The following is a 14,521-nucleotide window of genomic DNA, read 5'->3' as shown; positions in this document are numbered from 1 at the left end:
GAAGTCTGGATTCAGTCAAAGGACCGCACTTGAGGACCTCGAGGCCACAGGTTCTCCATCCCTGTTTTAAAAGATATTGGCTTTTCCTTAGATTTAAGATTCTATTTATTGGCAGCAGTCTAACTTGAACTGGCACTCTTCACTGGATATTAGATCAATGTTCTCATATAATAGAATTAAATCTAACTACCTTCTTATCTAGTAGTGAACTCTCCCTGGGTTTGTTTGAAATAGAGTTATTGATTCTCAGAAAAAAAAAAAAGCCAAATGAAACATACTGGTCTCCAGACTGATTCTCAAGGAATATCTTATTACATATCTAGGTTTTTAAAGTTTTATAACTATTAAATAAACTATTAGATATAACTATTAAATATAACTATTTATAAACTATTGGGTTTCTCCTTCAAATTTTGCAGTATTCCAGATATCAGCATCATTCTAACATGAACTGAATCTCTTTACAGCATCTTGAATCTGGGATAATTGTGCTAGTATCTTGGTTCTTAGAAGCTCTGAAGGCCTTAGTAGTGCAATCATTTCAATTCAGAGTATTGCATACTAATTGGGAGTAAACCATGCATTTTTTTTTACTCTAATTACATAAAAATTTAAGTTGATAAAGGCTGTATCACTTTCTATTGACTGGTTTGCAGGATTCTGGCAATTTGCAGCAATTTAACATGAACTGGAACTCTCCTATGTAACTGATCAATATAGTGATTTAACTGTACTAGGTTTAGGTATTTTGGTTCCCAGGACTGTTTTCATTTCCTTAGTTTGAAACTGAGCTATGCTTTCCATTCATAACTACATAAATCAAATGTTAACAAATTATTTTCAAATAGTAAACTCAAAATATGTACTGTATGTCTAGCCACATATTTACATTTTTCAGTTATTTTTGGCTCTTTCTAGTGTTTACAGGACTCTCACTACTGGCAGCACTATTAAGAACTATATGTCACTCTTCACTAGATAATGGCTCAGTGTCTTTCTTGGATCTCAGTACCTTGATTTCTAGTAACAAACTTTCATCATCTCAGTCTGAAATTCAAATCAAATGGTAATAAATTGTTCTCTAGACCATATATTACCTCCAGGGAATGTGCCATTAAAAATTACGTATCTGGATTTCTAAAAGTTGCATTGGGCTTCTTCCACAAGAGTTTCAGCATTCCAGTAATTGGTAGGGAATCCAATATGAAAAGGAACTTTTCATTGAATCAATGTCTTTGGACTGGACTGGATTTCATTATCTTGGTTCTTTGCAAGTTTTTACTGACTAACTTATAGTGCTCTCCTTGCCTTTCAGAAGAATGCAAGACAAATGGAAAACTAGTTCCTATACCATGGAATGTACAAAATTTCTCATTGCACACCCAAGTTCCTATGGGTTATATAGGGTTTCAGCCTTAGCTTGAAATATAGCTATCTTTTGAATGAAGAACAGTAAAAATTAAATGGGATTGTAAAACAGTTGTTCTTATGTCAAGTATTCCAAGAATATTCCAAGAAAATTCCAAGAATTCAAGATTTTGAGTTACATAGTTATATTCCTAAAAGATTATAATCAGTTTCTTCTGCTGCTGGGCTTTTTGGATTCCAGCTACTGGCAACAATATGACATGAACTAGCACTCTGCAGTGGACATTGAACCTATGTGTTCTTATTACTATATTGGATTTAAGGATCTTACAGCTATATGAGATATTGGTTCTTAAAGTAATGCTTGATGATCTTAGTTAGAAATAGAGCTATCATATCAATTCAAATCAACGTAAAGTAAATGTGAGTAAATTAGCTGGACTCTTCTAGAACATAAAATATACTCACCATAAAATATTACAATGCTTATTAAACATCTAAGTTCTTAAATATAATTTTGGGTTTCTTCTATAGGATTTTCCAGATTCCATATATTGCCTATAATCTAATGAGTTGGAATTCATCACTGGATATTAATGCCATTGTATATCTTCATTGGATTTCAATATCTCCATTTCTTGGAGTAAGTTTTTAGAGGGAAGGGGAGAGAATAAGCATTTATTAAATATTTACTATGTGCAGGCATTGTGCTGAATTGTCCTTTGATTCTTACAACCATGTGAGGTAGGCAACATCCTATAAATGAGGAAACTGAACCAGAGAAAGGCCAAGTGACTTGCCTAGGGTCACACATCTAGTAAATGTCAGAGGATGGATTCAAATTCAGATATTCAGACTCAAGGCCCAGAGTGCTCTATCCAATGTGCTAGCTTGTTGCCTTAGGCTGAAATAGAGGTATCCTCTCCATTCAGAATACAGACCAAATGGGAGAGAGTCAATTGTTCTTAAATATTCCAGAAACATATCAGGTTTCAAATTATTATCTGGGGTTCTAAGGTGATTATATATGTGTATATACATACATGTATACATATATACGAGTGTGTATATGCGTGTCTGTTAAGCATTGGGGATTCCAAGAAAAGGCATACGACAGTTCCTGCTCTCAAGGAGCTCACAGTCTAACAGGGAAGGAACACGTAAAAAGAAGCTGAAAAGCTGGGGGAAGGGAGAAGGGGGGAAGGTGACTCCGCTCAAGGGAACGAAGTCATGCTGCCACGGTGGGAGACAATCTAAGGAACTGAGTTTCTGAGTTGATTTCATCTAGCAGGATAAGTTTCTGGTGATAAAAAAAAAAATTCCAGGAAATTAGGCACATGGGAAATAATTCCCAGGACGCCATCCTTAGATAATGGAGAATCCGGGAGCTCTCTAACATTCATCCTCCACCCCCACTGCCCCCATCAGGTGAAGATAAGATACACACAGACTTAAATGTGCATACATATTTAAGTATCCTTCCATATTTTGTATCTTATGTGCAATATGAATATGTATATCCTCCACACTAAACATCTATACATTATGTGTACATAATTCCCTAACATATATACATATATAGAATGGAGAATATACACTATAGATACAGCAGGGGGTGTGGTCCTGTGTATTTGGTAAGGCAGAGGGAGAGGGATTCCATGGGAGAACTAGAATTTGGCTGTATAGGGAATGTCTTTCTACCATTTTAAAGTTTATTTCTTAAGATTTCCTTAATAATAATTTGGTGAATCTACTAGTCTATAATGTTTGTGCTATTATCCCTAGCCCAAATTACTTAATTACCAAATTACACATTACCTATGCCCCCTCAGGAGCTCTATGTTCCAGCCAAACTGACATGCTGTTTCCCAAATATGACATTTCATCTCTCACCATTGTCTTTGAACAATTTCATGCCTGGAATGCTTATCCCCCATCTCTATCTTAGAACCCCTAGAGCAGGGGTGGGAAACCTGTGGCCCTCTAGGTTCTCAAGTGCAGCCCTTTGACTGAATTCAAACTTCACAGAACAAATCTACTTAATAAAAGGATTTGTTCATAAAACTGGATTCAGTCAAAAGGATGCACCCAAGGACCTAGAAGGCCACAAGCTTCCCACTCCTGCCCTAGAGCCTGAACTCAGGTCAAGTGACACCTTCTACAAGAAGCCTTACTAGATTCTTCTAGTGGTTTTCTCTCCCCCTCTTCAAAATTACTTTATTTCATATATATTTTACATTTACTTATCGGTATCTATTTCCCAGAAAGCAGGAACCATTTCAATTTTATTCTCATATTTCTAGCCCTGAGCATAGTATCTGGCACACAATAATGCCTAATTAATATTACTGAATTGTATAATCATATTCCAAAAAAACAAAATCCTCTGAGGATGCATCTATAAGCTTCTATGAAAATAAACATGTACAAAAAAAAAACCAACCTCAAATTACTATGGAACTACTAGGTTCAAGAATTTAAAAATATAAAATATCATGATTATTTTCATGCTAAGAACAGAAAACACATGCCTTATTTTCCTACCAGAAAGAAAAGATGCTTTAAGTATCTTTTTAGAAATTCTGTGTATCATAAATCTTAATTGGATATTAAGTTAGTGGATATTTTTCCTAGAAAACACCTAGTTGTTTTGTACTTTTTGTCAGTTTTTTGGTTTGTATTTTTTTTTACTTCTTAGCTTCTATTTAAGTGTTCCAAACTAACTATACTCTCAAAGGACCCAATGCAAATAACTCACTTCTGTAAAAATTATCTGAAAATCTTTTAGCAAAGCATAAATGCTTACTACAAAAAGTCAACTTACACATTGTATCACTTTTCTTCTCAATTTTATGCCTGAAAAATATCTTTAAACTACTTCTTGAGTTGGGGGACAGCAAAGTAGGCCAGGCTAAAAGATTCAACCAAGCATCTAACTAGACCAAAGAAACCTCTATAGCAAGGCATCATGACCCTAAAAATAGGGAAGGATATTTATCTTTAATGAAGTTAAGGTAGAAATGCAGAGTTGAGGGTGAGGAAACTCAACTGTTGTCTGGAACAGGTTGGCATATTGAATACTTGTCTCCTCTCAAAAAGAAAGTAGTAACTACCCAGAGCAGATATTCTATCAGACATGATACTTGTCAATTGGTTTTGCTTAACCAATTTTCTTAGCTTTAATAGAGTTTTCAATGGAAGATGGTGTTGTTAACAAATTGTGATATTAATAAAACATCAAAAATTAAACAGGTAGGTAGTGGGATTCCAAGTAGGAAGCCTGGGTGAGAATCCTCCCTATCGTGCTTAGAACCTCTCCTGTAAGGAACAGAAATCAGATTAGGATGAACAGTGCATGGACCTTGACACAAAAATTAACAGCAATCAGAACCAAGGACAGACAGTGGGGTTAAGAAGCACAGTGAAAGCACATTTGGATGGCACATACAGAAAATAAGCAAGAATAACACTGATGATGAGATAATATTTTGAAGTACAGCATCATTATAGTTCCCTACTCACCAGTGGTAACTCAGGAAGTAAATGGGACTTTGCCTCAGAAAACTTAACATGGGGGTGCTGTGGAATCCCTAAGGTAGTCTTGAGATTTTTGCCCCCAAGATCCTCTATTGGGCCGTGACATTCTCCCCTCCCTGGATCTCCCAGCACTCACCACCTCCAAGGTCTTGGTGGCCCTCCCCTGGGACCTAATTCTGCCACTGTCCTTTGGAGCCTGTTGGATCTTCTGGGGAAAACACACCCCTTTTCTGTTTGGATTATGCTGCATACTGCCACTGCTCTTGGTCTGACTCTCCCATCACAACTGAAAAGAAAATTGGATTCGACTACCTGGAGTCAGAACTGGGGTCAGAATGTGAGTGTGACTGACTCCACAAGTGATGAATAAGCAAAATCAACTAGTATAAGGAAGTGTTCCTCAATATCGAGCTACTTATCAGCACTTTGCTCTTCCAGTAACATGCCAGAATACTGAGAAATGTTAGACTCGTGGCTTAGTGATCACTAAGACCTCTTGAAGTTTTGCAAGGTTACCCAGGTACGTGCTCTCTGATCCACTCATCTTTCATACTCGTTCCTCTCGGTCCTTCTGTCCTTTGCTCTTTCCCTTTCCCCCCCCCACCATCTTTGCCCTTGTGCACGTTCCTTTAGTTACAGACCCTTAAGCCCTGAATTGCACCTTTCCATGACAAAACTAAAACCTGTTTTTTCCTCTTCATAGCCTTCTCATTCTATCTAAGTTTCCCCTTTTCTTTTCCAGATTATGTTTCTCCCTCCCCCTGGGCTTTAAACAGCCCTCTGTGGTTAAAAAAGCTGCCGTTCCTTCAGCACCGGAGGAAGCTTGGTTAGCTTCACTGATGAGAAAGTCTGTTTTCCGTTTGTATGGATGAAACTGTTAACAAAGGGTAGTTCATTAATAGTGTCTCAGTGTCCATGTGCCTCTACTGACTTTCCCAAGTGTGATGCCCAGCATTACCTGTTGGGGGAAAAAATGTGGTGCAATATTTTGTGCTCCTCAACTTGTCTGCAATACTGACAGATGGATTAGCAGAGAGAAGTGTCTCAAATAGCTAAGATATTCGCTCAAGAACAATGAAACAAAGAATGGGGGGGAGGGATGGAGAAGAGGGGTGGTGTCAGGGAAAGGACAATGCAAGATCTCTACTTGCCATAATGTGTTAGTTCTTAATTTATCTGTAATAGATGAAAGCGACTAAATTGTATTTCTTTAAAAAAAAAAAGTCTAAAATTTCATTCATTTTGATCTATTTCTCTGAACTTCTTCAGTCTAATTTAGCAAGGCTTTGCTATCATACACATGTCTGTCTATACAAATTAATTCTGGAAACTGAAAAGGGTTTTGTACTGCAATCATTTTGTCAGGTCATATCAAATATGCAAAAAGAAAATTCTGTTAAGGTTTCTTTTAATTTTCCAATAATGTAAGCAATTTCTTTGTATCAAAGTTTATCTTATAAACTAAATAGCTAAATGACTTGTAATGAGGTGTCTTTTTGTTGTTCAGTCTTTCAGTGGTGTCCAACTCTTCGTGATACATTTAGAGTTTTCTTGGCAGATACTAGAGTGGTTTACCATCTCTTTCTCCAGCTCACTTTACAGATAAGGAAACTGAGGCAAACAGGGCTGTGACTTGCCTAGAGTCACACAGCTAGTAAGCATCTGAGGTCTGATTGGAACTCAAGTTTTCCTGACTCCAAGCCTGGTGCTCTATCCACTGTGCCACCTAGCTACTTTTACTGGTACAATAACACTGTTACACTATCTTAAGCCTTTTTAGTAGAAATCTGTATTGATATGCTTAATTTAGGGGGTAAAAATCCTAGTCCGTAGTAAGGTGAATATCCTACTATAATGTAACATAATAATTTAGTTGTCCTATTCTATAGATGGCTTATCTCAATACTAGGCTGAAAGTAAAACTGGATCAGAGACTTTTATAAGATCTACCTAGAGCTGGATTCCAGGGGTCATCTAATCCAACACCCTTGTTTTATAGGTAAAGAAACTGAAGTCCCCAGAGGTTAAGTGATTTCCCCCAAATTATATGGGTAGCATCTTGAAAACACAATTCCTGTGGGTTCTTTCCACATGCTGACTCCAATTCCACAATTAAAATAAACATAAATGCACCAAAGTCATTGTGTAATATCTGTATTGCTGGACTATAGGTAAGTCTACACACATACAGTTTGAATAGGATGGGGGGGGTAGGGGGTTGGGGAGGGAAAGCAGTGCTCAGATCTGAGATGTTATCAGTGTGGGGAAATTTCTCTTCACTGATGCATAATCATCAACTTATATACAGCATAGTATTGGAGCCTGAGGCACTGAGAAGTTAAATAATTTGTCCATGATCACATACATCTAACATATCAGAGACAGGTCTTCCTGACCCTACTGCAATTTGAATTAGCTCATTTAAACACTAAAATGTCAATAGAATACCATCTTTGAATTGCCACAGACACATATATTTATTTAGTTAAGCCAAAACGGATTTTTTAAAAACCAGGCAAATGTCTTTCATCATTAGCAATTATATTAATACCCAAAGTTTGGTTGCTTATCCCTGACAAATATTGCTAGCTAAGAAAAAAAGGTTTAACTGCTAAACGTTATTGTCTGACTTACCTTTTTTTCCCCCAAACACAAAAGTGCTTTAAGGTTTGAAAAATACTTTATAATTATTCTCTTTGTACCCTCAAAACAACACTGTTTGGGAGATAAGTGTTATTACCATCCCCATTTTATACATGACAACACTGAAGCTGTCAGAAGTTAAGTGACTTAATTATTTAAGGTCAAATCTGAATTCAGTTCTTCCTGATTCCAGGCCCAAATTCTAATTCACTGCACCTCTTGGTAGCCTCACCTTATTTCTCAGATGTGACTGATGTGAAATGTGGAAAAGGGTTATGTGGCAAATTTTTGCTTAAGAGAGTCTTAAGGTCACTTGATTACAAGTCCAGTGATAGGTTAATACAATCACGTTTCAGTTTGAGGCAGATGGGTGGTACAGGAGACAGAAATGAACTTGGAGTCAGGAAGACTTTAATCCAGATCCTACCTAAAACTTTTTAGCTGTGTGACTGGTGAGCAAGGCATTTAACTTCTCTCAATCTGTTCCCTGTGTATAAAAGATGGAGAATACTAGCACTTACCTTCCAGGGTTGTAGAGAGCATCAAATGAGACAACATATGTAAAGTGCTCAGCAAACCTTAAAGCAGTATATGTTAGCTATTATTACAATTTGTAATCTTAAAAAAAAAATGTCATGTACCAGCCCTGCTGTCCTATAAACTATTCAAGCGACACCACTCAAAACTACTGTTACATTTTAAAAATGATAATAAAACATTACACCAACTGTAGCTGATTTTCACATTTTTTAACTAATATGTCAAATAATGGTGTTTTCAAAACATTAAATTTGGTTCAGATTTAGGGTTTTAATAGTAATAATAGCTAACACTATTATATAATTTATATAATGTATTATATATATAATTATATATAACACTAAGTATAGTGCTTTAAAGATGGCAAAATGACCTACATATATTATCTTAGTTGATGCTCACAACACTACAACATAGATATGCCCATTTTACAGTTGGGGAAACTGATGTCAAGAAAAGTTATGTGACTAGCCTAGGGTCACACAGCTAGTAAGAGTGAAAGGCAAGATTAAAACTCAATCTTTTTGATTCCAAGTCTATTTCTCACTCCACTATGACACTTAGCTACTTCTTTAACACCTATACCAAAGTAACTTTTTCTAAATATCCTGTGTATTACTCGTTAGAGAGCAAGGTTACAGAGAAAAAAACACAGGCACTGCAGTAAGAGGGACTGGATTCAAATTCTACCTGAAATTTCTGTGTGACCTTATGTAAGTCACTTAAATAAATCTCCATGGAACTTAGCTTTCTCATCAGTAAAATGCAGGGTTGGACTAGATGATCTTTGAGGTCACTTACAGCTCTATGATCCTTCAGGGTCAACTTCAAACATAAATACAGTTTAGGGCTTTTTGTTTTTCCGGTTTATTAGTCTTCAACTAATATGATAAATATTTATATCTGAAATCGAGTACAGGGATAATAGAAATCATCTCACATTCCTAGTCCCACAAATCTAGATTTAGGAAATTCTCCATACAAATTCCTACTAATATACCACTCCAAACTGTGAACAAGTCCCATCAATACAGACCACCTTCCTTGGTTCGTAAATATCTATTTCCATTTAGTATTTCTAAATCAGATGAACTAAGCTTCTAAATGCAAATACTTTAAAAACAGCAACATTTTTATATTAATGTTCCTTGACCCTATAAATTCAACAGGCTGTCAGATACTACCACTGCTATCAGAGGAAAAATCATGAAATAAGTATGCCTTATTTTTGATAACCCTTACAACAAAGACCCAGTCCCTTTGGGTTTTTCAAGGTCTTTCACATTAATATCTACATTTTGAGCCTTTTCTACCCTTTCCCCATAAACCTTACCTGTCCTGTGCTTCATTCCTTTCAGACTTCTAACAGCTAACTAATATGATAAACTAAACTGTGCAAATGCCTGTCCTTATAGGTAACATGTATTTTACCAGTGGCCATTCAGTAACTCAAAGCAGTTCCATTTTTTTTTCAGTCTAACACTTAAGTGCCATTAGTGAGTTCACTATGCAATAAATTAACAGTGAAATTTTAGCCACAAGGAGTAGGTTGATGAGGGAGATATTTTTTGCACAAGTGGGGCCCAGTGACACTCTCAAATTGCAAAATGAAGAAATGGCTTCCTCCTTGTACACTTTGCCAGCCCTGACTATCATACTCGCCAGCTTCCAAGCTCTTTTCTGCTCCTTTCCTCCATAATGGATTCCTTTCCCCATATCCTAAAGGCCCAGTCCTACTGCTTTCCCAACAAGATATCAATCCATCTGACTCAAACTCATTTCAACCAACATTCCCCAGGCTCTAGGTGAGCTCAAAATAAAATAAATAAACAAAAACTAGACAGCTTAATAAACTGTGAATATCACTAAAAAATTAAATTTTCCTAATACAGGAAATACAATTTTTAAATAAAATCATGTTGACTTTCTTGGAAAGAAAGTTTATATCAAAATTATTTTCAGTTAGGACTCAAAATCATTTTTCTCAATCTAGGACTCTTTATGCTGAATGCTAAGCTTCTTTACCAGTCTAAGTAGAAGCACTCTCAGGGCAGCCAGGTAGCACAGCGAGTAAGAGCACCGGCTCTGGTGTCGGGATGACCTGGGGATCGAATCCGGGCTCAGACACTTAGCACCCACCCAGAAACACCTGGCCATGTAACCTTGAGCAAGTTACTTAACCCCCAATTGCTTAGGGGCAGCCATGTGGCTCAGCGAGTAAAAGCACCGGCTCCAGTGTCGGGATGACCTGGGGATCAAATCCGGGCTCAGATACTTAGCACCACACCCAGAAATAACTGGCTGTGTAACCTTGAGCAAGTTACTTAACCCCAATTGCTTTAAAAAAAAAAAGCACTCTTAAGATTTGTCAACTGTTAACCATTTTCTCCTGAAAGTTTTTTCTGTACAAGTTACCCTAACGTGTTGATTAGCAGTTGCCTGGTGTGTTAAAGAGTAAGAGGCCTGGAAATGACAAGAGAAATTGTGCTGGTCTAATCTGCTCATGAATGAAGCATTTCTGCTTATGTTTCCTGACAAATCTGTTATAATTTTTTCCTCTCCTACCATATCCATAATGTACTATTTCCAATTTCATTTTTCAGGAACTAATTCTGTATGATCAGCAGACAAAATAAAGGAGAATTCCCAGGATAATTTAAGAGCTCCCCCCTCAAAGGTGAAGATGAAAATTTCAATAAGGGACATTTTGATCTTGCTTCTTCATTCACCACCATCAAAGCTGGATTACTGAATTTCTAAATACCACTTTTTTAGTCTTCCCATATTTTGAAGGCTTCAGCCTTTATCCACTATTTCAATCTAGTTGTTAAAATAGTAAACATTTTAAAGCAAGATCTTTGTGGAGTTGTTTGAAGCATTCCTAAAAAGAAATGTCATAGGAATAAAAAACCCTATATGTTAAAACTGAAAACTGAAGTTCACTGAAGTCAGTGAATATACAATTCAGTTAGTATTTATTGAGAAGCCAAAAGTAGATGGCTCTATATTAGACTCTAAGTCATTTGGGTACAAAGCAAGACACACGATCACTGGCTTCATGAGGCTCATGAGCTAAAATACAATAAAGATTAGGAAAAGGAGGAAGGTTACAGATTAACTCTTAAGTATCAGTGTTACTGGAAGAAAGCAGTGGCATTGCTAATCCTAACTTCATTTATAAAATGTATCTGGCTTTGGAATTAACAATACTAAATAAGGAAGCTTCAGTGCAAATTAATAGTCACAAAGTCACAAACACTTAAAAAAACATTGCTACTGACTTTTGTTATTATTTTGGGTCTTCTGTTTCTTTCTTATTGTGGTTCGAAGCCTTCTTAATACCAATTTGTCAGATAGAAGCATATCATCCTGCTGTTCCAGGTAATCCAGTAAATTCTCCGTCCACTCCAGAGCAGATTTATGGCTAATGTGCCTTTGTGAAATAAGCTCTGTTTCCTCTATCTCCTCGTTTTTACTTGAATGATCAGCTTGGTCTACCTGACCCTGAGTTCCTTCACTATCTGTTAATACATCATAACTTGGTTCGGTATTCTCAGCTTCAAACCAGTCTTCAATGTTTTCAATATCAACATTTTCACAGCCTTCTGTATGCTGTAAAACTGTGGCTAAGTTAGCTGCTAAAATAGCTCCCTCATCAAAGTTCAAGCCTATATTTTCCTCACTACCAGGGAAAAGTTTATTCCATGCTCTTGTAATGGTCACTGACTTTATCATATTCCATGCCTTTGACACCTCATAAATAGCATCTAATACCGTTAGGTTCTTCCAGAACATTTTAAGATCAACACCTTCATCCATGTACTTCTGAAGAAGTCCTGCTCGGTAATACCTCTTCACTGTGGCTAAAATTCCTTGGCTCATAGGTTGAATTAAAGCTGTAACATTAGGAGGTAAATATTTCACAAATATTTTACCGTCATCTGAACGCAAGATTTCTTCATCTGGATGAGCTGGTGGAAAATCCAAAAGCAATACTGCTTTTTCCAGCAACCCTTTGGATTTTAAATTCTTTCTTACCTGTGGCACAAAATTTTTGTCAAACCATTGCCTGAAAACAGGATGTTCTATCCATGCACCTTTTTGACTGAAGTAAGAGACAGGGAGGCTGGAAGGTTCAGTTCCTTTAAATGAACGGGGTTTCTTTGCTTTCCCCACAACACAAAGATTAAGTTTGTGTAAACCAGTGGCATTAGCACAACACATAATGATGATTCTCTCTCTGCTTGACCTGTACCCAGAAGTACTGTGTTCTGTTTCAAAAGCTAGTGTCCTTGATGGTAGACACTTCCAAAATAATCCAGTTTGGTCGGCACTATAAATCTGTTCTGGTTGAAGATTCTCTTTTTCAACAAATTCCCTGAAGTTGCAGCAAAATTCACTGGCTGCTGTTTCATCCCCACTTAACTTTGTACCTTGACCAGCAACCTTCGGAATGCCATGTCGCTGTTTAAAACGAGTTAGCCAGCCAGACGATGCATTGAAATCACCTTCCATCCCCAAAGCATCAAAGAAGAATTTTGCTTGCTTCGCACAAATTGTTCCAGATACCGGAATCCCCTCATTTCTTTGCTGGTTGAACCATTCTATCATAACCCTATCAAGTTCCTCATATGTTGATGACTTCATAGATTTGCGTTTGGATACACCACTTGTTGGATCTGAACTATTTGCGTAAGTTATAATTCTCTCTTTATTCTTTTTTATATCCCGAACTGTTGATTCACCAATCCCATAAACAACTGAAAGTCTTTTGAAAGAGCTACCTTCTTCAAGTTTCTTTATAATGTCAAGTTTATCTTTAATTGTCAATACTACACGCTTACGCTTTCCAGACATTTTAACTGTAGGTGTTATACAATCAATAGATGGGATCCTGACTTATTTCCTGAGTTCTTGGCAATTCAGAACTTCTAAGACAGCAGAAAGCAGATAATAGAATTTTAAAGTCCTTGTTTTTCTCCTCTTCACTCCTGAGACTCAGTGGGATAGTGAGATATATACAAGCTTTTAATAAATGTTTTTTGATGAAAATGTGTTCTGAGGCTGGAAAATTACTCTCAAAACTAAATAGCAAGGAACCTGGTAAGAAATGCTATCTCTTGCCAGAAATTTCTTTTCAAAATTTTCCCAGTGTTTGCTTATAGCCAAAACCTTTTGCCTGGCACCTTTCTGCTTCTCAATTCAGCATGTGCTACCTTTTTGGACTGGGGGGGAGGGGGGTAAGGGAGAGGGAACAGAGACTTGGGAATAATAACAAAGATTTAGTGCTGGATTTCTAATCTAGTAGAAAATTTTGGAGAGGCGGGGACAATGACTTGGAATATAAAACTCAAACTGGGCTGGGAGAATCTTCCTATATTTCTATGCGATCTAAAAGCCTATCAGCTTCCTAGGGAGGGTGGGATTCCTGCGGGGTGAGATAGCTTGGTGTAAGGTTATACAGGAGGCAGAGCATGTTTCTTAAAGGTTATCTGAATGGTTATTGCTCTCCGAAGGGTGAGAAATGAACATCTGAAAAGAAACAAGTGGAGGGCTTGCGACCTGCATCTAGGCACTGAGGACAGTGGGAAGAGGCAGCGGCAGGGGGTGTCACCTGGCAGAATGGGCAAGCGCGCTGGGTGGCAGCCGCGGGAGCCGCAGGGAGGGGGAAAGGCGGAAAGACCAGTGAGAAGGTGCTACAAAGATCCGGGAGAAAGGTGCTCCTCCGTGGGCCACTGGGGGGATGGCCGAATACAAACTCTGAGCCTCCAAGACCTACAGAAAAACACCAAAAACACGGTTCAACGTCAGTGTCAGCGGCATTCAGCGGGGTCATCAGCACTGTGAGCAACGACTACGGGGCTAGGGGAGCACAAAGCACAACACTCACCAGCCTGATGCCTGCATCAGACTGAGGGCGCGGGCACGGCGGGGCCCACAGGCCTCCCTCGGGCGCCTACCTCCTCCGGCCAAGAAGAGGTCACGGGGCGGCCCCCGGCCCGCAGGATCGGCTCTGCGGGGCCCCGCCTCCCCGCCGGCTGGGGGAGGGGCGTGGGGTTGGGGCGGGCAGAGTCCTCTTCCGCGGACGCCGGAGACCCGCGGCGAATTCGAGGCGGCCCGGAGCCCGGAACGAGGAGCCCCGGAAGCCAGTGAGCGGCCGGAGCGCCTCCGCCTCCTCCGCGCACCAGGGGCTACTGCAAGCTCAACCTCTGGAGGAGCGAGGACTGACGTAAGCCCGACGTGGCCGCCGGAGCCGGAAGGTGCTGGACTAGGGGCGCGCGCCCCCGAGGACAAGGGGGCGGGGAAGGGGGCGGGGCCGACTCGCCTCCCAGCGGCGGACTGGAGGCCCCGCCCGCATCCGTTCGTCATCTAAGGGGCGGGGCGAGGCAATGCGCGCGCATCCCGGTGGGGAGACACAGAGGAGTGGAACTCA

The 14,521-nt window shown here is 38.9% G+C and overlaps 1 protein-coding gene across 1 annotated transcript; it reads right to left on the bottom strand.

The window, feature by feature from the left end:
* Nucleotides 1–11,046: 11,046 nt before the first annotated feature.
* On the bottom strand, nt 11,047–14,504 carry TIGD2 (tigger transposable element derived 2). The gene is made up of 2 exons (XM_069093933.1): nt 13,979–14,504; nt 11,047–13,863 (listed from the first exon to the last, which is right to left on the bottom strand). Exon 2 carries the CDS (start codon nt 12,943–12,945, stop codon nt 11,362–11,364), a length of 1,584 nt encoding a protein of 527 aa, XP_068950034.1. The 5' UTR covers nt 12,946–13,863; nt 13,979–14,504; the 3' UTR covers nt 11,047–11,361.
* Nucleotides 14,505–14,521: the final 17 nt, after the last annotated feature.

This window comes from Petaurus breviceps, unplaced genomic scaffold (genome assembly GCF_028583685.1).
Source record: "Petaurus breviceps papuanus isolate PSGF00001 unplaced genomic scaffold, PetGlider_PUasm1.0 126, whole genome shotgun sequence".
Taxonomy (NCBI): Eukaryota; Metazoa; Chordata; class Mammalia; order Diprotodontia; family Petauridae; genus Petaurus; species Petaurus breviceps.
This window is presented reverse-complemented; position numbering and strand designations above follow the sequence as displayed.

What these genes read in the sequence shown, in the direction of transcription:
- TIGD2 (XM_069093933.1), bottom strand. Translation starts at nt 12,945, where the DNA reads ATGTCTGGAAAGCGTAAGCGTGTAGTATTGACAATTAAAGATAAACTT.